The sequence below is a fragment of the Tursiops truncatus genome, chromosome 3 (assembly GCF_011762595.2).
Source record: "Tursiops truncatus isolate mTurTru1 chromosome 3, mTurTru1.mat.Y, whole genome shotgun sequence".
Classification (NCBI taxonomy): domain Eukaryota; kingdom Metazoa; phylum Chordata; class Mammalia; order Artiodactyla; family Delphinidae; genus Tursiops; species Tursiops truncatus.
Window position 1 is genome coordinate 156,355,475 of NC_047036.1, and position 24,102 is coordinate 156,379,576.

The 24,102-nt window shown below is 38.1% G+C and overlaps 1 protein-coding gene across 1 annotated transcript; it reads right to left on the minus strand.

Moving 5' to 3' along the window:
• Nucleotides 1–1,573: 1,573 nt before the first annotated feature.
• TRIM58 (tripartite motif containing 58) lies at nt 1,574–18,426 on the minus strand. The gene is made up of 6 exons (XM_004318815.4): nt 17,936–18,426; nt 14,755–14,850; nt 11,623–11,853; nt 9,713–9,735; nt 9,516–9,616; nt 1,574–5,540 (listed from the first exon to the last, which is right to left on the minus strand). Exons 1-6 carry the CDS (start codon nt 18,356–18,358, stop codon nt 4,951–4,953), a joined length of 1,464 nt encoding a protein of 487 aa, XP_004318863.1. The 5' UTR covers nt 18,359–18,426; the 3' UTR covers nt 1,574–4,950.
• Nucleotides 18,427–24,102: the final 5,676 nt, after the last annotated feature.

Here is a 24,102-nt window from a genome sequence, read left to right on the forward strand (position 1 = left end):
TTCAGACACTGTTTTATTAAGACTTTTATGTATTAAAAAGAAAGAACCCATTGTCCTAGATAGTTGAAAAATTGTTTAGGTGCATCGATCAATTGAAAGTTTATTACTAATTTAAGAAAATGACAGGGACAACAATTTTGCTTTATTTAGTTAGTTAGTTAGGATTTATACTTTAGTTTCAAAACCTAACTAGAGGGGAATTGAGCAAGTATCATGAACTCCTAATTTATTAGACTGTGTATATATGACTGTGTTTTTAATGCTCTTACAGAGGCATGCCAAGGCTGAAACAGAAAACGAACAATAATAGATAAATGAATACAAATTGAGTCCCTGCAATCAGCCATGCAATATCAGAGAAAAACAGGCTAGCTTGAATCAATTGGCTAAGAGATTTATCAAAATAATTATTGGGTTCTTTGGAATACACACAGTTACAGAGTCAAGGAGTAAAAATTTACCATATAGGTAAATGTTTAGAACTTGTAGCTTTGTGGAATATGTTTTTTATACAGACATATATACATATATGTGTTTATATGCCAACCGCCTCCATCCTTCCCTGTTATAATAAAAGAGTAAATCCACAGAAGACCCCAGAAACACACAGAAAACATGCATGGAGGGGTCGGTTCTCGGAGAGCAGACAGATTTAATAAATCCCAGTGTTCCCAATTTCTCTGCCCTTTTGGGGCAATAAGTGTCAAATCACCACTGTAAATTAGCTCAGTTCCTTCTGCCTGCTGATGAAGCTATTTTACTTCCTGTTCCCAGCCAGCCCCACATATCACCCTCCTCCTAGTCCCCTTCCTTCAGGGCCTTTCCATCATGCTAGGATAGCTAGTTTAGTTAGTTAATTCACTTGACAAATCAGTCACATGATTGGGTGGTGGGGAAAATGATCAAATTAGTTATTTGAATAAATCAGCCAGTCTTTTGGTAAACTATAAACATAGCTCTGGAGAGTTACAGCTTCGGAAAAACTAATGTTTGAGAACAACTTTTTAATCATTCTTTATGATTTTAGTCATTCTTTATAATGATTTGTGCTAGAAAAAAGTCCAGCTGTAACAGAGGGATGCCTGGAAGAAAGGGAGCGATGCTGGGGACAGCAGACCAAAGACATCCTGTAGGGAGAAGAGGTAGCTCTACCTTGCAGTTAAGAGGAAGAGGGGTTCATAAAGCATGAAAGAGTCAATTTCTATAAAATTTTTATTCCATATAATTTTATATAACTTTCCCCACATTCTTAGTGAGTATGAGAATTTGCATATGGAGTGCATACAAGGCAACGCATGAGTCAAAGGTGTCGTATGGCCATAGGGAATCAAAGCTACAGGAGGCTCAGTGGAACCATTCCTGGGCACAGCAGTTCATCAAGTCATGAGAATCATTACCTCTATTCAAATTTCCTCTATTCAAATTTAGCCTTCTATTCAAATTTCCTCTACAGTTAAGCATTGATTTTATTCATTTAGAACTTGACATTAAGCTTTATGTCAGTGGTAGTCTAGTTATAAATTAATAATAATACCACTATATTACATTTCACAAAATATTTTCAGACCCAGAATTTATTCTGTCCACAAAATGTTAATCATTTATTTATTCAACAAGTATGCATTGAGTGATAACCACATACAAACCAGTACTTGAGGTGTTTGAGATATGTCAGATATATCATTATCAATAGACAATGATCCCTCCCCTCAGGATGCTTACATTCTATCCAGAAAAGGCAAAAGCAAAAATAAATAAATAAATAAAAATAAACCCAATAAATAGGATAACAATAAAATATATTAGAAGCTGATAAGTACTATATTGAAGAAAAGAGCCTCCATTGGGCCCAGTGAAGGGGAGTGGGAGGGTAAGCTCTGGGTGGTTCTGGGGTAGGTCAGGTTGTATAGTTTTGAGAAGCTGGATTTGAGCAGGCTTAAAGAAAGAAAGGGAATGAATTAAAGAAGCATCTGGGAAAAGGAAATTGCAGGTAGAAGGCACAGCTGGGAGAAAGGCCCAATAGTAGGAAGTGCCTGGTGGTGTAAACCCAGCCAGGAGGCCAGAATAGATGGAGAATAATAAAAGGGGAAGTAAGGGGAGGGAGTCAGAATCAGAGTAGGAACTTGTGCTCAGATCTTCTAGCGTCTGAGAGTTTGTTGTAAAGATTTTGGCTATAACTATAAGTTGGATGGAAGGTAGCTGCAATGGTACTACAATCTTGGGTGCTAAAAGGATCAGTCTGGCTGCCGCATTGAGAAAGGACACAGAAGTGGCCGAGGTAAAGCCAGGATTATTGTTAGGAAACTAATGTAATAACCCAGAGGGAGAGGATGGATGTTAAGACAATGGTTTTAGCAGCAGAGTGGTTAGGTTAGCTCTGGCTGAACTCTAGATATATGCTGAAGGTAGAGCCAACAGGGCTTACTGATGGACTAGATATGAGAAAGTAAAATCAGGAAAGGAGTTAGCCAGATTGTGGAGTCTTTATCCACTGGAAAAGATTCTGTGTATTGTGTATGAGTGAGTGTGTGTGTGTGTGTGTGTGTGTGTGTGTGTGTGTGTATGGAATTGGGAAGGGAAGGAGTAGGGACCATAATAGGAGATGCACAAAGCTTTGTGAAACTTGGAATGCAAGGGATGAAGAAAGATTTAAGTTGGTTTAGTAACTAACATACCTCATGATAAGATGCACATTGGGATAATAGGATTAAAGGGTGACAGTGGAGACTAAGATGTTAGCTTTCTTGGTAGGGAGGAGGCATTCGTGGGATTCCCTTTTCGCCCCTTGAAGAGGGTAGCAGGCCTGAGGCCATGAGGCTTCCTTGTCCTGGTGAATGGGTGGAGCCCCCAGGGGTGACATGATCTGAGACCAGTGACCCTGTCCCTCTTGATCCCTATGGGGAAGGGGCTCTACTGCTCTGAGTGTATGTTCTCTGTCATGACTCCTCTCATAATTGCTGGCCCTATAGTGACATGGACACTCAAGTGTTACAACAAGTTGCCATGCCTCATTTAAGCCCTGATCATGGGGAAGCATGAACTGAGACCCACTGCATGAGCCAGTTTCTACTTAGTTCATGAACAGAAAAGGCCTAGAGAATTCATGGTATATAAAATATCAACAAGAGGGATGTAAGGGTACATTATTATTACCTCTGTTTCCAAAAGAGACAAAGAGGGGAATTGTTTGTTCATGATCAAACATACATGTATCAAATATGAATATACAGAAATCTTTGTTTAATACAAGTCCCCTTCAATAAAATATGTAGAGCCATCTGGAAATACAGTTTGATAAAATTTTGCTATTTCTAAAATTATTATACTCCATAATGTTCCTCCAAATGTAAAAAGTCTGAAAAGAAATATATTAATAAATATAGAAAGAAAACTATATTAGTAATGTTATTGCAAAGTATGTGAAAGATTTTAGTCAAAGAAATCTCTCTAGATGAGAAAAGCTCCTTAAAAGTCAAGGTAGGGGAAGAGATATGGGAACATATGTATATGTATAACTGATTCACTTTGTTATAAAGCAGAAACTAACACACCATTGTGAAGCAATTATACCCCAATAAAGATGTTAAAAAAAAAAAAAGTCAAGGTAGGGTTAAAGTAGAGGATTAAAGTCTTGGCGGATTATTATCAGGATTAGGTTATCTAAATTTTCTATTAATTAATAATTATTTAGCATTTAAGCATTTTAGCATTTGGTTAGCAATTATTTATTAGACATAGATACAGAGAAAGATGGTAGCAGAGTTAGCTTTCAATAATTTTTAAGAATTTTGTTGGACATGTACAGAATATACTTTTAAAATAAGTCAAATATTATTATCATTTCATCATTCTGGTCATTTTTACATTGTATTTGAGTAGTAAAGTTGAATTTAAACCAATCATATAAATCACAACCTTACTTATTTCCCAAAACATTGGGAGGTCAATATCATTGTTCCATGTACAGGAATCATACTAAGTAGCTGAGACTGAGAGAGAGAGGTTGCTTGTTTGAAGTCTTACAACTAAGTAATGACTAGGTCAAAGAACTAGTTGAATCAGAATTCTGAGAAATTTCTACTCTAAAAAATGTATCGATGCTGTACACCTGAAACTAACACAATACTAACACAAACTAACACAAAATCAACTATGCTTCAATTAAGAAAAATGTATCCAAAGATAAAGGAAAAAGTTGTAAGGGATAAGGCATGAGGCTCAGTGATATTAGAATCAGAGGAATGAATTTCATCATTCTCAAAAATTGACCCCTGAGTGAAGAGGATTTAAAGGGTAATTGAATAGTCATAGGAATCATGAATATATAAAGGGATGGTTCTGAATATATTAATCTAGAAGGAAATGGAAGGTTAAACAATAAGGGGTATAAAGCAAGAAAAGAAGAAAGAAGCAATAAAGAGCAAAAGTGAGAGAGACAGAGACAGAAAGATGCAGAGGCAGAGAGACAGAGAAAGAGGAGAGAATAAGAGAAGGAAAATAAGGAGGAGGAAAAAGAATTACGGAGCTGATGCTAGAACAATATTGGACTGTTCTGAACCAATTTAAGAATTGCCATTTCTAATTCTTAATATATGGAAGATTGGAATGAAGAGATATTAAAAGGAATGAGACATTAAAATAAATGTATAGATATCTTTGTTTAATATGAGGGCCATTCATTTGAAGAAAACACATCAAGAAAGTATGTGGAGCCATTTGGGAAAGGAGTGGTAAGACTGCTCCATTTCTAAAATTACTATTCTATACAATCCTTGTCCAAACACAAATATTTTATATTTTCTCTTTTGCCCCTATGGGAAAATGTCCATAGTGACAAGGAATGAAGTGCTGACCTAAATGGGGACATCTGTTGAGCCTTCACATATGTATACCCTCCATTCTACTCCAGGAAACTTTGCTAGGCTTGGGGTGTATCTTAGCAACAGAATTTTAGGAAGGATCATCTCTAATGTTAGAAGCAGGGTGAAAATGACCCCTGGATGCCCAATTTTCTAACTCCACTTCTGTCATAGGTGGTAAGATAAGAGGAGCTGTGTCACAAATGAAAAAATAAGGTCGAAGAAAACCAGAGAAAAGGTGATTGAACGTGTAAATATAAGACCCATGTGTGATGTTGTAAAAGGAGATTTCACCTGCTTCATAGTCCAAGAAAATCCCAATGCAGCGAGGCCGTTCCAGGTGGAGGAGAGGAACTGATGGAGAGGCAAGGACCATGTACTCACTCCCTTTCAGTAGCCACATGGCCCAGACCCCGTTCTCAGGAGATGGTGTGGTTTCCCCCTTTCTTGACACTGTGTCTTGACAGACACCTAACCCCCATTCTGCTCTTTCTCCCACCATGACTTCCCAGTAATGCCTCCCTGATGAGAAGTTCTGCAAACCCAGGATACAAGGCCATGTGTCAAATCGCTCAGGGTTGTTGGGGACATCCCTCCATAGTTCTCCATCCTGCACACTGCGCAGGTCAGCAGTCAAGAGGAGGCTAGGATGTGCTGTGGCGGGATCCAGTTTTATGTCAACTGCAGAAAGAATTTTGTGGAACATGTAAAAGAACAGAAAAGACTGGTGAAAACTTAGGAAGCCATGATATTGAGAACTGTCACGCCATTCCTCACTCTCCCTCTAATAACTCCTGGAGATAACAAAATATGTATTTCACCTTGCAGGTCGATGAGTATATGCTTCATTGCTTTTGAGTGTATTCCACTGCTATGTCTGCATAATCCAGGACTTGTTACTGCCCCAGTTCAAACATAACCATTGATGATAAGACAAACCATGTGCATGACCATTTAGATTCCTTTTATGTCTATCCAGAGCACTTTGGAAGATCTTTGGTGCTCTTTGGAAGATCTGCATTTAAAATAAAATTTACAGCTCCCTTGGGATTTTTTTTTCTCCTCAAAGCCTATAGGAAAAATTCATTGGTATAAAATCCACCACTTTCAAAGCTATGTTACTATGGTGGGAAGAATTCTAAGATGAGCCTCATGACCTTCAGACCCTGGTGGTACTCTCATGATTCTGTTATATTATGTGACAAGAGGGAGATTATCTGAGTGGGTCTAATAAAACCACCTTTTAAAATCAGAGAGGTTTCTTTGGCTATCAGGCTGCCACCAGAAGTGAAAATCAGAGAGATTTGGATTTGATGTGTCATTGCTGCCTTTGAAGATGGAGTGGGCCACAGCTGAGGAGAAGCGTGAGTGACCCCCAACTGATAACCAGCAAGGAGATAGAAATCTCAGTCCCACAACTGCAAGGAACTGCTTTACATCAACAAACTGAATAAGCTTGCAAGTGGACTCTTCCCTGGATCCTTTAGAGAAGGCCAGCCTGGTCAACACCTTGATTTCTGATCTTATGAAATCTTAAGCAGAGATGCCAGCTGATCCCATGTGGTTATCTGATCTGAAGAACTGTGAGCCAATAAATGGATGTGGTTTTGGTAGCTAAGTCTGTGGTAATTTGCTATGCAGCAACAGAAAACTACTACTGATACTGTGAAGTCCCAGTGAGATTGATATGAAATTTTATTTGTACATATAATTAATAAATACATCTACAAATGAAATGACCTCAGTGAAGAAGGGAGGATGTAAAATATTCAGTGTCTTTTTTTTTGGTAAACATTCAAAATTAGTAAATTTCATTAATCATATTTTAATTTTTAATATACTAATAACAAATACTAATATGCTGACTGTTATTCTTATTTGTCTCTAAACCACTTCTAACCATCTTTTATTGATACTCAAACCTGAATGGGTCACATAAGTAGTACATCATCTATACTATCCCATGGAACCCCACCCTCAAGGGTGCCACTATCATCCTCATATTGTAGATGAGGAGACTCAGAGCCCAAGAGATTATGTGATTTTCCCAAATTATATGATTTTCCTGTCATAAATAATGGGAATTGAAAAGTGGGTCTCCGTGGAATTGTGTTAGGCCTATTTAACAGATTTCATGTCATCATGCATCATTCCCACTCCAGCACACTTATTTGCTCCATTTATAAGAAAATAAATCTGTGAAATAGTTGTTAATACATCTATCTCCAGTTCCTCTCCCTACCTCTTCTTTCTTAAACTCAGTTGCTCACCAAGATAGAATAATACCTTAAGCAAACTACTCCTTCTTCCCAGTGCCCCATGCATTGATAAATGATCAGTCCTTAAAGTTCACCTTAAATGACTTTTCTGTAGCACTCAACACTGTTGAGAATCCTTTTGTCCTGGGAAACTTCACTTCTCTTTCCCAAAGACACCAGTCATCATGCTTTCCCTCCCTCTCCACTGGCCTCCCCTTCTTGGTCTCCTTTGCTGTTTTCTCCTCTTCTCCTCCATCACTGCTATTCGAGAAGCCAATGGTCTCAGGATTGGGACCTCTTGCCTCTTTCTCAGATCACTTCTGATGTGTTCTGGGGCTGGCAGGCACATTGCATTCATTAAATTCCATTCATATGCTTACTAATTCCAAATATATATATATCTAGCCTAGACTTTTCTCCTGGAACTCCATATTTGTAAATTCATCTGTGTACCTGACATCAACATTTGGATATTTAACATTCATCACAGCATTGATGTGTCTAAAACCCATTTCCCTTTTTCTGCCTCACCTGCAGCTTTACCTGTCAATGTAAACAGCAATTTCATTACCCAATTCTGGAGATTTAAACCTTGGAATCATTCATGACTTTTCTCCTTCTCTGACACCTCATATCTAATCCAACAGCAGATCTTGCCAGCTTTGCCTTCAAAATACCAAGATTCTGTCCATTTCTCTGCACCTCCAGTACTACTACCCTTGTCCAATGGACAATCGTCTCTGATTGGATTATTACAACGGATCCTAACTGGCTTTCCCACATCAAGACTTCCCCTCTGTAATTTATTCTCAATAAAGCACACAGAGTGATCGCCACAAAACAGTAATCCAATCATCCTATTCCGCCATTTACAGCTTTTAACTGATGTTCTATTTCACTTGGAGGTAAAGCATTGCTCACAGTGGCCTGCCTGTTGGGTCCTGTGCTACTTGGACTTTTCTTGGCCTCCCCAGCTCTCCCCTCACTCACTCCACCACAGCCGCACAGAACTCCTCATAGCTCCTGGAATGCATCTTCCATATTTCCATCTCAGGCCTTGGCACTCATTTCTGATGCCTGGAATGCTTTCCTCGATGATCAAATTCCAAATTAGATGCCCTAACCCCAGAACTTCCAGCCACCCTTAATTTATTCTTTTTTTCAATATTCTGTATCATCTTCTAACATTCTGTGTATTTTGCATAATTTAAGCAAATATATGCAACATGAAGCTGTAGATTTGTAAGTTGATGTTATTGTTCAATTTTATATTCTAATGTTTAGAAGAGTTGCTGTCATAAAATACACAATATTTGTGGAATTGATTAGTTAATTCAGTAAAAATAAGTGGGAATATGGAGACACTGATTATGAGAGTGTAGTAACTTGCAACATTTCATGCAGTTAGTACATATTACTTTGCCCATCAGAACATTGATTAAATCATTGAACAGGACTGATAAGATGGGTTTTCTCATCATGGGACAAAGTGGTTTCCCTGTAAGTAATAAAGCCACTATTTAGCCACTGTCTGTTTTCATTACTTGGTATAAATTGAATATAAAAAAGAAATTAAAAGTATTGAACCGTTACTGTTTTAAAAAACAACATAATAGGACCAAACAAACTAATTATAACACCACAGAGCCTACAGAGAGTACTTAAATATAATTGACTATTTTTGGCTTTATTAACTATCTAATTTAAGAAATTCATCAAATTGCCAGATAATAAAATAATCCAAACCTTATATTACTTGATACACTGCAATGCTTTCATATATTGATGATTTTTTGTTTTCAAATGTTTCATTTTGTCCTCCAAACAATACAATTTTTTAGCATTTTATAAACAAGGAAATGGAGATTGATTAGAAGTAATGTTACTTATATCACAGCTAATATCACTTTCAAGCCCACCATTCTAACCAAATGTAGCTTATATGGGTGTCAGTGACTCTGATATTCTTTCAGACTATTCAGAAGTATCTCAACATTCTTTTTTTTTTATTCTGAGCACGGTGCTCTCTCCCTTCCTCCCTTATAGTTTGGCATAAACGTGTGACTCACTTCTATCAATAAAATCCTCAGGAAAGCCCTGTGTGCCACTTCGGAGTAGTGCATGATTCATCATAATCTTGCCCTTTTCCATGGCTACCAGCAACAGGAAGGAGGTGGGGCTCTGTCTGCACGGGTCCCCAGAGTGAGATTATGTGAAATTAAAGCCTCCACAATCTAGTAATCAACCTATAACATGATCTCGAAATAAAACCTTTCTGATTTTAGCCACTAAACTTTGGGTCCTGTTTGTTACTATAGCCTGACTGGTACAGTAACAAATTGCAATAAGAGCCAAATTCCAGGTGTCATAGTTCCTCGAGCTCTAAAATGCAGCCTACCTTGGAACTTTCTCAACATTTCCCTCATCCCAGGGATGCGACACATTGTCTTCAGCTCCATGGGGATGGTCTCCAGATCCAGCCGTGTGACACTCTTACTTCTGAGAAGAGCGCAGAACCCACAATTCTCAGTAGGGTTATCCACCAACCTCCCCAGCCTCTCCCAACCCATTCTTTGATTCAGAAAGTAAACATACCGGCTCAAGGCTCCTCCCGCACCCTGAAAGTGAAAGAGAAACAAGTAGGTGTGAGTTAGACCTCTGAACTGCTTTTGACAGACTGGGGACACACCATGAACATCTCTTTAGGAATTATTGGAAATCATTAACTATTAAGGTAAAACTATAAGAAACATGACTCTCAATAAAAGCTAAAAACAGGCTGTTGTTGAGTTTTCTCATGAATTTAAAATAATATAATCAGTTTGCCTCTATTAAAATAAAATCAGACCACACAAAGTTTAGGTTAATTCCTATAATATCTATTGGTTTAACTATTTTCTGAATTGATAATTCTGACATTTCAATATTTTAGTAAAGAGTTACATTCTGTGAATGCAATTAGGGTAAAAACAGATTCTAAGTATCTTCAGAATTTATTTGAGTAACAGTGAAAGGTTAGACATAAAATGTTGCTCTCAATGTCCTTTTAAGAAAACCCTAAATTCCTCATTCTTTGAACCAACATACCATGTCTAAATTACCTAAGTGGATAAAAATAGAAGTCATTAATATCTAGTAACATTTTATCTCAAAGTAGATTATTAAATAAATCACCTGCATTGCATTTCCCCTCTCCCTCTAAAAAATAGCTACCTGTTAGATTAATTTTGACAGGGCATAAAAACAGGGAAATGATTAGCTTTACTTTTCATCAGAATGACAGGCCTTGTTTTTGACCATTGCGGGTGAAATATAGCTTACTGGTACTGAGAAAGAAAGGGAAAAGAGGGTATAAAAATGAAACTAAATTATTTGAGAATATATTCCCCCTAAGATTTATAAGACATTTTAACATTTCTTCAGTGCTAATAAACGATAACTTTATATACACTGTGTTTTGAGATATGGTAAGATGAGACAATGAATATTATTGAAAATGCCAGAGTTCTTGTGTTTATTTACTGTCTGAAATTCAGAAAATTTATTCCTTTCTGACAGTTTGCTCACTAGGAAGTGGGCATAGCAATACTAATAAAAATAATAATAAAAATACTAATAACAACAACACAAGTTTTACTGATATATAGATATATTGAAGACAAAATGGGACAAATTAAATAAAAATGTTTCGTAAATGCATTCATTTAATGACCCCCCCACTCTGTAACCAGTGCTATTTATCACAGTACTTACATGAGGATAGGAATTACTTAGTTCAGAAATCCCTAAATGAGGCACTGGGGATGAGATACAATGAAGCGTGCCCAGAAAATTTCCATTGCAGTGAGTTCTATCATGATAGCATGCATCCAGCAACAACGATGACTTTCTCAATTCACTTGGGATTTAATGCCTTCAAGGAGGATTAAAAGGAAATATTTCCTTTTCCCTGTTATTTGTCTCTTTGTTCTATAATCTCAAATATAGCGTGGGCAAGCTGCATGGAGCCCAGGCAATTTCTCCCTACCACACCTGGAATAGTCATGCAATATGGGCTAGAAAATTAGCATTTGTCTTAAAAATTAACGTGCGAATTTCAAGGTGGACAATTTAAAATATTACTCATACTTTTGGTTATTGACATTTAAATGGGTTAATAAGACTTTTTTGGATTGGCCATCACTGAAATACAGCAATATCATCATCGACCGATTTTGAGGTTATAGATTGTCCTTTTTCTGTTTAATCATCTGTAAATCATTAAATTGATTTTAGTTTTAAAAATATTTAAGTTTTGTCTTTAGTATGAACTATTTTATATGATTCTCTAGGGTCCCTTCAGATTCTGATGCTAGGATTAAGAATTAAGATGCTTTTCAAGTAAATTCTAGGGTGCCCTTTCCCTAAAGATCATAAATGCTTAAGCTCTTTGTCTCTGAAAGCTGCTATTTGTCCCCCTGTTCTCAAGTCTACCCATTCCTCCCCTCCCAGGCACCCAGCCCCACCTCCAGCAGACCCAGGGCTGGGCGCTGGCACCTCTCCTCCAGCTCCTCTGCCAGATCCTTCAAGGCTCTGCTCTGCTGAACCAGCCGGTTCTTGCTCTCCCGCAGTCTCTGCAGGGTGGCTCGTTCCTCCTCCTCCAGTCTTCTAAGCTGCAGTTGCTCCTCCAGGGCTAGTAAGCCACGATACTTTTCAAACTCCAACCTGAAGCGTTGCCTCTGCGTTTCCACTTTCTCCTGGAGTGACACAGTGCATCGAATGATCAGCAGTTGGGGCAGAGCATTTGGCCTCCACCTTCACGGATGGGATGACGAAGCTGGAGAAGGCAATGTCTGGAGTGATCTCATCTTCATAACTCTATGAACGGACCCACTGCATTTTAACAACATGCAGAAGCCAGAGACTACTCATGAGAAGTGGCCTGCTAGAGTTTTCAAACTTAGAGTTTGAGAAATACTGTTGGATTTGGGATCCCATTTCCATGGACTTGAGGACAAGGCACTTTCATATTCAAGTTTCAGTACCATATATAAAATGGGGGAAAAGAAGGGTCTGGGAATTAGAATTAAATATCAAACTGTTGAGCACAGTGACTAACATAGAGTTGTTGCTCAATAGAAGTTAAAATTTACTATTAGTCACTGGAATGAGAACTGTGTGGAAATAACTGAATTATGAAGAGAGATTAGAGAGACCTGGATTTGTAAATGTGAATAAGAAAATGTTTATAGAGATTAGAAAATATTCCTCAATAATGTGGTAATCATGAAACTATATAAGGCTAACATTCTCTGCAGAGCCAAGAAAGAAATGTTATTCTCAGGTCACTTATTGCAAAGCTTCAGGGAATTCATCTTGATTTCTACCCAAATCTCACCTCTATAATTTTTTAATAGACCTAAGGAACACATTTCGATACAGCATTAATATATCTAAATTTTATTCTCTGGAGACTGGTGTGTGGAAAAGTAGCTTTAAACTAAGAATAAGAGGCAAATTGCCCTCCCATAGTCTCTCCACATTTTGAATTCTCTGGTCCATTATTAAACATTATACCATTTTGGTTCGATTTAAGAACACAAGCTAGTGCCTTTAAAAGAATTCTAATAACGATTTTCCTCAAATTTCATAAGATTCAACTCTTTCCTCCAATTTCCCATTTCTACCTCCTTCTGCTACTTTCTAAACAACTAGATTCATATAATTCTGACCTCTTTAAAGTCAACCAACTGTGAATTCCATATTCTGATCTGAAAGGTACAACTCATTGAATTTCTCCCCCATTCTCCACGTTGGAGGCTGTGCTATTGAGGAGTGGTGCTAATAACTCAGTCATTGAAAAACAGTGGAATTATATTTGGGTCATAAGAGATAACATGGTCCAGAGAGTTTTAGTTGCAATTCACTCTTCTCTCGTATCATCCTTCTGAGTACTACAATTATATCTACAGATACAGAAAGGCTAAGGGTTTTCACAGAATTTAGAGTTTATTGAAGCCCATGCTTGTTGCTTTTGGCTCACATAGATACATTTTCAAAGGTAAAAATCATGCTAGTTTATTTGGCCTAGGACAGGGATCTTAGAATCATCTCTACTTTAGAATAATCAGCGGAGGGTTCAAAAAATGAAGGAACCCATATCTCAGATATGGAATCTCTGATTTTGTAAATTTGTGGTCAGGTCAGGATTAAAAACAATTGACTTGGATTGTTAGCATAAAAAGAATAAAAATTATCAATAAACATCACTATCAATGAACTTTACATATAATATACATAACTATGGGAAAAGATAAGACTTATCACAGAAGAAAAATACAGCAGAAATAATCCTTATGAAAATATTGTCAGAAAACAGAGCACAAGACAAAATTTTTGAGAAAAGAAGAAAGAATTATAAAAATAAAAGGGTTCCTTGGAGAAGGACAGAGAAGAGAAATATTCTATAAAATAGATTCTCTATATATTATAATACATATTATATAAATAAAAACACCTACGTAATTTCCATATACAGCTTCTCAATATTGACCCTATTGACATTAGACCAGGTGATTCTTTGCTGTGATTTTTTGGGGGGGAAAGGTGACTGTCCTGTGCATTAGGGTGTCTAGCAGCATTTCTGGCCTCTACACATGAGTTGCTAGGAGAGCACCCACCCTCTCCCAGTTGTGACAACCAAAAACATCTACACATATTACAAAATATCTCTTGGAAGGCAGCACTGCACCAGGTTCAGAATCACTCTGTGTATGTTTGTGTGTGTGTGTATGTATAAATAGGTAAGAGAAAAAAAGAGCTCATGAGGGGCTTCCCTGGTGGTGCAGTGGTTAAGAATCCACCTGCCAATGCAGGAGACATGGGTTTGAGCCCTGGTCCGGGAAGATTTCACATGCCATGGAGCAACTAAGCCCATGCGCCACTGAGCCTGTGCTCTAGAGCCCGCGAGCCACAACTACTGAGCCCATGTGCCACGACTACTGAGGCCTGCATGCCTAGAGCCCATGCTCCGCAACGAGAAGCCACTGCAATGAGAAGCCCGCACACCGCAACAAAGAGTAGCCCCCACTTGCCACAACTAGAGCTGTGCCCATACACAGCAACGAAGACCCAACACAGCCATAAATAAATAAATAAATAAATAAGAGAGCTGATGAGGTATAATAAAGATAAAAAATATTTATGGATGACTGAAAAAGACTGAAAATTCAGACTGTCTTTCTATATGTAAGATGATGACTATTAACCTGTATTTCATATATATAAGTGATGTGAAATATTTACTATTTCATTCATCTAACAAATATATATTTTTTAAACTAGTACTGACAGTACAAAACTCTGTTCTACGTGATGCAGTGAGTTAAGATGAGTAAAATCAAGTGAGTGAGTAAGATCAAGATCAGTAAAGTTTATTTACAATTTGGATTGGGGTCATATTAACAGAGATAAAAAGAACACAACTGTACAATATAATTTGAGGGGATGAGGTGATCCAGGGTGAAACTGAGATTTTTTTTCTTGAGTACCTATGTAGATGGAACAAAAGTACTGGAGTGCTGGTGGAAGAATGATTTAGTGACCCAAATTTGGATCCTTCAAATAGGCTAACCTCCTGAACCCCAATATTCTCTCACCTTCCAAATGACAGTTTTCCTTCCCACACTGGCTTCCTGAGTCAAGGCTTCCTCCATCTCTTTCCTCACATGTTCCTGGGCCATCTGGAGCTTTACCTGTTTGGGAAGATATGCGGCAGCCATTACAGATACCCTCATTCAGTACTTAATATTGACTGGGTATGGGGGGAAATACAAAGATCAGCTAAAACAGGCCCTAGAAAACATATAAAAATGTTCGACCTCGTTAATAACTGTTAAATATGTTTTTAAATGTTGATGCCAGATGGAATCAAAGATGTATCTAAAAGTGTGTTCATTGTATTTTAAATAGTAAAACTGTAATTAACCAAAGTGTTAAAAATACGGGAGTGAGAAAATTTTATTTTCACAGGATGGAATTAAAATAAGGCGTTGCACAATATTTAATGACAAGAAATACAAGTATAAAGAAAATTAAAATAAGTATACTTCATGCAACTTTGCACCAAGTTTGAAAAATAAAAATGCTTATGATGAATATATAAAAACTAGGCAGAGACCAATGAAAATATATTCAATAAACAAAATCTCATATGCTAATTCTTGGTTGAAAAGTGATGCTATTCCTTATATCTATATATTTCAACTGCTTACAGTTATTTATTACTTTATAATCAGAAGTGTATTTATTATATTTGGCAGAAGAAAACTTGTAAGTTAATATTTACTAAATGAAAAAGAAATACAGAATGTCATAAATCTTACAAGGGGTAGAAAAATAATTTAATGAAAAGTAAATCTCTTTCAACCCTAGGACCCCTGCTAGAGGTAAACACATGTATTTTATTTACAAAGAACACACACAAAGATAGACACATACACACATTTTAAAACTCTTCTCAAAGTCATTCAATAAGTCTCAGAAAAAACAAAACAAAAACTAACAAACAAAAAATGAAATTCTTCCCAAAGTCACTGAACAAGTCCTACACATCAAGGTTGTTCTTTTTTAAAGATAACATTCTAAGGTAGAGCACATAAAATAGCAATAGAATCCATGGAGGCATTTAAAAAGATGAAGAAACTAGCAATTTTTTTGGTGTTTGGAAGGAATAGAATACTTCAACACTTATGGACAAAAGAAATTGTAAGCAAAAGCAAGGAGGTAAAAACCTGTGGCATGTTTGGGGACAACAGTGATTAGGCTAGTTTTGCTGGATCGAATGATTGGTTTAGACAAGAACTATAGTAAGAAAACTTAGGGCCTTAGAATGTCTTGATTGATAGGCTAAGGAGTTTAGAAGATATTTATTTGGTATTTAGTTGAAGAGCTACTGAAATAGAGAAAACTTCCTTAGAAATATGACATTATCCATGCAATATATAGTACCTTATGGATTAAAAGAAAAAAAGGCAGGAATATATTTCAAAAGTCTAGCTAGAAAGTAGCTAGCAACTGAATTTTGCAGAAGACAACCAAAATCAAGAAGAAACACTAAGAAAGATATTTCTTGGTAGGTCCAGAGGGAAGTTGAGGGAAAAAAAATCACAAACCTTGATTTAGAACAATCAAAGTTAAAATAATAATAATAATTACTAATTATTTTGTTATTATAAATTATAGTATATAATATAAATATACTAAATATTATACATTATTAATAATAATTTGTTAATTAAATTTATTATTATTTTAGAAAGTTGATATTTGCACTTCATTTCATCGTGCTAGTACTTCAGGTAAAGGTCGATAGATTAAAGATGACTTTAACCTCCTTTGTGCTAGCAGCCGTTCCAGATATTGAGAATTTAAATGTGTTCAGGATATGTCTAAAAACTTTTGATGAGCACCAGCAGGGAGAATCTTATTCATAGGGTTTCACAGATGCCACTTTTGTGGGCCAGGCACTCCAATATGAGTCACCTTTTCATTGAGGATGCTTACATCATAAGTCCACAAATACGTGTTGACTAGAGAAGGGCCTGTGTGCTTAGCTACTGGATTTCTACTTCAGAGTAACATGCGTTGGCAGGTTTTAAAGGTGATCAGAGCCCTGTGCCCATCCAGAAACTATTCTTAGCAAATGTTCAAACATGAAGGTTGCTTTATGCACCCCAATGTTCACTGCAGCACTTTTACAATAGCCAAGACATGGAAACAACCTAAATGTCCATTGACAGATGGACAGATAAAGAAGATGTGGTACATATATACAATGGGATATTACTCAGCCATAAAAAAGAATGAAACAATGCCATTTACGGCAACATGGATGGACCTAGAGATTATCATACTAAGTGAAGTAAGTCAGACAGAGAAAGACAAATATCATATGATATCACTTATATGTGGAATCTAAAAAAATGATACAAATGAACGTATTTACAAAACAGAAATAGGCTCACAGACTTCAAAAACAAATTTATGGTTACCAAAGTGGAAAAGGGTGGGGGAGGATAAATTAGGAGTTTGGGATTAACATATACACACTACTACATATAAAATAGATAATCAACAAGGACCTACTGCATAGCACAGGGAACTGTACTCAATATTCTGTAATAACCTATATTGGAAAAGAATCTGAAAAAGAAGGGAGATATGTATATATATAATTGAATCACTTTGCTGTACACCTGAAACTAACACAACATTGTAAATCAACCGTACTCCAAAATAAAATAAAAATTTTTTAAAAATGAAGGTTGTTTTGGTGACAATATTAATTAACATAGAGATAAACACTATGCAAAAGCAAGACATTATACAAATGATAGTTATTCGGAAGTGTTTCCAATAACTATGCGCACCTGTAACTAAGAGCCCATTGGACAACACAGCCCTCTACACCAGAGCTCTAGCTGTGGAACCCAGATTACCAACATCAGGAAAATTAAGACCAGCATGAAATTAAATGTCCAGGGAGAATTTCATGGGAGAGGAGGGCAACCTAAAATAATGGTATGTCTGAGCTCCTGAACAGGGGTCCCTAAAGGTGGGGTGTGCACGGAGCAAAGGCATGGAGACCTCAAGGTGAATGTGAGCCAGGAGGGTGGTTGGTGCGGAGGGCACAGGTCATTCAGATCAGGTGGTAGCATTTGGCTCTGTCCCTAGCAAGGCACTTTTCACACCTCTGACTCAGTCGGCTCCTCTGTTACAGATCAGCATTTCCAGACCCAGGAATTGTGGCCCTCCACGTGCCGTGGTAACACCTCTCACCTGGTAGCACCTGGCGGCCTCCTGCAGCGGTGTTGTGCGGTGGCTCCTGTGCTCTGGGGTGGTGTCACAGACCCAGCACAGAGCCTCCTGGTCCTCCTCACAGAAGCGGCTCAGCTCCTCGCCGTGCCTCACACACAGGCGCGCCCCCGAGGGCCCCGCGCCGAGCCCCAGCTGCCGCACGCTGTCCACCAGGCTGGCCAGCTGCCTGTTGGGGCGGAAGCTCTCCAGCCTGAAGGGACCCCGGCACTGCGGACAGGCATAGAGGCCGCTCTGTGCACTGTCGGACTTCTCGCAGAACTCGGAGATGCATCTGAGGCAGAAGCTGTGGCCGCAGTCCACACTGACCGGTTTCTGCAGGAAATCCAGGCACACTGGGCACCTAGCCTCCTCGCACAGCCGCTCCCCGGGCCCCCCCGAGGCCATGGCCGGCCGGGCCTCGCCCGGCCCTGCTGATAGCAGAGCCGCCTTCCCCAGCTGCCTGCGCTATCTCCCCTGGTGGTCTGGCACAGAAGGGAGGAACCCCACAGCGTGAGAAACAGACCCAAGATGGGTTTTATCCGCTGGCTAGAGTCCAAATGAGCTACTCCCAGGGAAAAGTTGTAACTCAGGCACCCTCAACCACAAGGATAAAATTAACATTCTAGTTACCCTAGCCTCCTAGGAAACTGATCATTTCTAACGGAATCCCTCATAGTATACCTTATTGGAACCCGAATTCTCATGTTTTCACTGTCAGTAAATTTGGAGAATTGCTTAGCTCCTTCCTTCCATTATTTTCTAACTACCCCATGACCTTCTTATCCTTATACGGCATAATGATTTCTTAAAGTCTTTTTTTTTCCAAACTTTATTTTTTCTACCTCCTGTTAATTAGCCCATGATAAAAAATTTGGGTAGGTGGGTTGCTAGGGAGATCCAAAAAAAATGTGTGTATAATAACGATGGGTCTATAGCCCAACAACAATGCAAAGCATTTAAATAAATACCTGGCCCAGTTCAGTGAGTCCTATAATGACTGCACACATGTTGTGATTGTTGCAAAGCATATCTTGGAGGTGGCAAAGCTGTAGGTTAAGGCATTGGTTATAAGAAATAATTCAAGCATATGTGGCACCTGTGAGGTGGCGAAGGCTGAGAAAGATATAGAAGAAGAGAGATGATTTGACAGAAAGGATGTGATCCCTACTTGGGATGAATATGGTGAGGTCATTAGGTCAGCCAGAAAGTAGACAAATGTGGAAAGTGTCTGTCATCTGCACAAAATGTAATTTTCATTTTGTTGAGTTTGAAGCAAAGATGCGCATGGCATGCCTGTAGCAAATCCTTCAGTCCTTCAATATGTGTTCCTCAGCACAAACTGCAAGTCTCAGACACAAGGGTAAGCAAAAGACAAATGACCCAGCTCTCAAGGGAACCTTAAGATGCATCAGGAGAACTCATAAAAGTATAAACTAATACCTGGGAGAAAGGACACTCACCAGTGCTGCAAGAATATAACAGGGCTTTGAACTAGCCTGTGGGGTTGGAGTTTGGCCCTTGGGACTCTCTGAGTTAATAACTGAAGGGTGACTACAGGCTGAGCATAGGAAGGAGACTCTATCAAGCAGAACAGTCAGAGGGCACAGGGTACACAAGATGAACTGCTGCTGGAGGGAGCAGGTTTGCCCCAGGACATGAGGCAGCCAAGCAGGCTGGTATGTGTTCGAGGTGAGGATGAGTGGCAGTGGATAAGGTCCCAGTGGGAGGCAGGGACAGATGACTCAGGTCCTTGCAGCTCCTGTGTGGTTTGTGGGTCCTCATTCTAAGGCCCAGGGCTTGGCCTGGAGCTTTGGTGGAGGGCAGGGCCTAAAGGGTTTTGAAGTTGTCTACCTAAAGGTTAGGTGGATAATTAAAACAGACAGATTCTTTGAGAACAAGAAGAGACAGTTATGAGCAGAACATCAAAGATGTGAATTTAGAAAAGAAAGGAAAAGGGCAAGAGTCTCAACAATAGAAAAGCAGACCCTGGTCCCAGGCTGAAGACTGTGCCACTTGCTAGATAAGGGGCTTTAGACAAGTTTCTCTACCAAACTTCCTTTAAAATACTAGGACATTGTTAGTGCCACTCCTACAGGGCTGTTCAGAGGACTGAATAAGCTAATAGATGTCACACATTTGATACAGGTTCTGGCATGTAGTATTTATATTTAATTAAAGAAAAAGAGAAGAAATAGCAAAATAAATGGATAATTAGAATGTAAGCAGGAGATTTTTTTTTCTATTTTCTTCAATATTATATCCCTAGTAACTTGAAGAGTAACTGACACATCAGACACCCAATGAATACTGGTTGAATAAATGAGTGTGGGAATGAATGAACAGAATCAGTACAGTTTATCCTAGATGCTAATGGAGGATAAAATTTCAGTGACTATGTCAAATGTGAGATCCATATTTTTCTACATTTTACATATATGATTTTGACTTATATTGCTGTGACTCTCTAAGATGCTAGAACACATTTCTATGTTATTTGGAGACATAATAAAGCATCATATTGCTCAAATGTATAGAGGAATTAATAACTCAGCTCACTTGAATGCAGATTTCCGAGTGCCTAAAAGGCTAAGGGAAGGTCACTGACCTTGGATGTGGGGGTCAAAGTGGTTTTCAGGAGGGTGAGATGGACTGGGTGAGCTGACATCAGATGGCACTTCTTCCCTGACTGGTTCTAGGGTCACTGAATTTAAGCTTGGCTTTGTCTCTAGCATTGGGAGGCTAGGAATGACCTCTGTACCGCTGTTCTTAAAAAACCAAATTTTCCTTCCAGCGCATTTGTGCAGGTAAGTAGTGGACTGGATTATAAGTAGATGTCACTGTATTTACAAATGCCTTCCTGAGCACTTTCTTGTTTAATACGATTGGTCTAAATTAAATTTGTGTTTTCTCATGATCATTCTTCTGGGGTGAATAAAACACATCTTAACCACATTTTGGTGCACCCACTCCTGGATCCTTACCCTGGCTCCTTTCTCTGATTCATTTGCAGAGTGCATAGTTCTAAATCTTTTAGTTAATATCCTCACCCCTTGCCATCATCCTTCTCTAATACTCCACTTCACATGTGTTCTGCCTTCTCTGACACAGGATTCTCCTCCTCTGACCATTCCTCCCTGCTCACCTTTCCTAACTACTTTGACATGGTGGCTTTGGGCTCCTGAACCATCTCTCCAGGACATCCTTATTTTCTTTCCTAGCCTGAGTCTTTTTCAGCAAGGTTCTCAGATCTCTTGGCCACATCTTTGCCTCAGCTTCGGGAATTTATAATCTCCTAGCCCCAAGCTCAGCCCACTCTGTAATGAAAACAACAAAAAAACAGCCAGCACAAACCTCAAAAGCAACTGACACAGCACTTTCCTTCCTGCTTGTGGTTTTTAAAAAGATCTCTATTGGTTGTTTTTTTTTTTCTCAGTTTTTCCTCCTTTTTTATTGTTTTTTAATTGAAGTATGGTTGATTTACAGTGCTGTGTTAGTTTCTGGTGTACAGCAAGGTGATTCAGTTACACATACATATGTGTGTCTATATAAGTGTATACATATGTATTCTTTTTTATATTATTTTCCATTATGGTTTATTACAGGATATTGAATATAGTTCCCCGTGCTATACAGTAAGACATTGTTTATCTATTTTATATATAGTAGTTTGTATCTGCCAACCCCAAACTCCTAATTTTTTCCATCTTTCCCCTTGGATAACCATAAGTTTATCTATGTCTGTGAGTCTATCTCTGTTTTGTAAATAAGTTCATTTGTATCATACTTTAGATTCTATGTATAAGTGATATCACATGGTATTTGTTTTTCTCTGTCTGACTTACTTAACCTGATAATTTCTAGGTCCATCCATGTTGCTGTAAATGGCATTATTTCGTTCTTTTTTATGGCTGAGTAGTATTTCATTATCTGTTGGTTTTCATTTCAGCAGTTGTATCCTGCATTTTTATTGTTCCTTTTCCCCTGAGTCTATATTGATAATTCACTGAGCTTAAGGTTGTCTAATGTCCTCTGTAGACACAGCTTCAGCTTTCACTGGCTATGTAAGGGGTACTTCTATGGAGGGGATTCAGAGAAAGTTTGGGGCAGAGAAGGCTCCTTGTGTCAGTGAGTGATAACTGAAGGTCTCTAAGACACTGATCAGTGCAGTGGGAATAATGCTGGCCCTTGGCCTTTTTCCCATGCATATGAGCTCCAATCAGCACATGTACATGTTAATAAAAGTAGATTTATTCAGTAATGTTATATTCAAAATGAATTTACGTTAAGAATTTTTTAAGTGATTTGATGGGTTCAAGGTTCTTATTCAAATTTTACTCCAAAGTACCTTCACTCTGAGCCTGCATAGAGTAAGGGGCCACTATAGCTTCTGGAATAAATTAATACATGCAAGGTCCTGTGTGAGATTTATAACACTCTCTGAAGGAGGTGTTGTAAACCACATCCATATATTAAATGTGAGAAATTCGAGATGTGAGCAAATGCAGGGTTGTAGAAATGAGCCCTGTCTTACCTCTAGTTCTAGGTCTTGTGTTTGATGATGCTTCTGGTGTGCTCGGCAGGCCCTATAAGGACTCTCATATTCTTTCTGCAGACATGTAGGAATTACAAGATCTGGATTTGGGATCAGATATAAAAACCCTACCCCAAAGAGTGGACTATCATGCAGTCCATAAATGGTATTTAATTATTTTTCCAAAATTCAACAGCACGAGAAAAGACCTATGATGCAAATTAGCTGTAAAATTATCTGAAAAAACAGGCCAAGATACAGGCTAAAAAAATTACCTGCACATATGCCAAGCTATAGGCTATAAGTAGTAATGCAGTTATACTACCCCACGTGTGGGACACACAAAAAAAAGTTTGGAAGGTAAGATATGAGACATTTAATTCAGGGAGACAGTACAATAGACATTTAAAAAGATATATATATATATATTTTTTAAAGATGTATCTTTTCTTTTTAATTAATTAATTAATTTATTTTTGGATGCGTTGGGTCTTCGTTTCTGTGCGAGGGCTCTCTCTAGTTGCGGCAAGCGGGGGCCACTCTTCATCGCGGTGCGCAGGCCTCTCACTATCGCGGCCTCTCCTGTTGCGGAGCACAGGCTCCAGACGCGCAGGCTCAGTAGCTGTGGCTCACGGGCCCAGTTGCTCCGCGGCATGTGGGATCTTCCCGGACCAGGGCTCGAACCCGTGTCCCCTGCATCAGCAGGCAGATTCTCAACCACTACGCCACCAGGGAAGCCCTAAAAAGATATATTTTTGTCTGTATTTTCTTCTCCAAGTTTCCTAAAAATATATATACACATGAATCATATTATTTTGAAATCATATTATGATGAATATATTTTTAATTATATTAATTAAATCAAACATCAATATATAAGGAATTATGTCAGCCTACCTCATCAGGCTATAGTGTTTGATTCACTGGTGAATCCCAATGCATGGATGAGCCCCAAGCACATAGTAGGTGCTAAATGCATATTTGCTGACTAAATGGATCATCAAAAACTATCCAAAATAAATGCAATTTTAATTTTTTAAAATTTGTTCAATCGTTTAATATTTTATTTTAAATTAAAAGAGACAAATTTCATTTAACTAGAAATATTAATAAATTTGGTCTTTAGTTAGACAGACTTCCATACACTTGAATTTTTTTTTTAATCCTGCTATATTATGGATGGGTTAAGAACTTTTTCTTTTCCAATTCATCTCCTAATTCTCAAATTGCATTTTTGTGTTAGATCGACAGATTAACACTCAGAATGAGCTTGGGTACAGATTGCTTTAATTGAATGAATGAATGAATTTGCAGTCATGAGTTTTTAAAATTTAGTCTCACCTGTGATTAAAGCTTGGAGAAATGCCATTCAACAAAAAACAGCTGTCATACATTCAGTCCTCAGGGTAGCCACTCACACTAATTACATGCTTGCTAGATTTAAAAAAGACACTTTTTAAATTGATTTAATTTTTAGTTAAATATCATTGGGACTGATCTTAAGCTAAATTTTAAAATTATACTTCCAAAAGAATGTAAGAATTGCATCTATCCCGAGTGTTACCAACATCTAAGCCTCAGTGGGAAGAGTTGAATCTCAGAAGGTTGGTTCCATGGT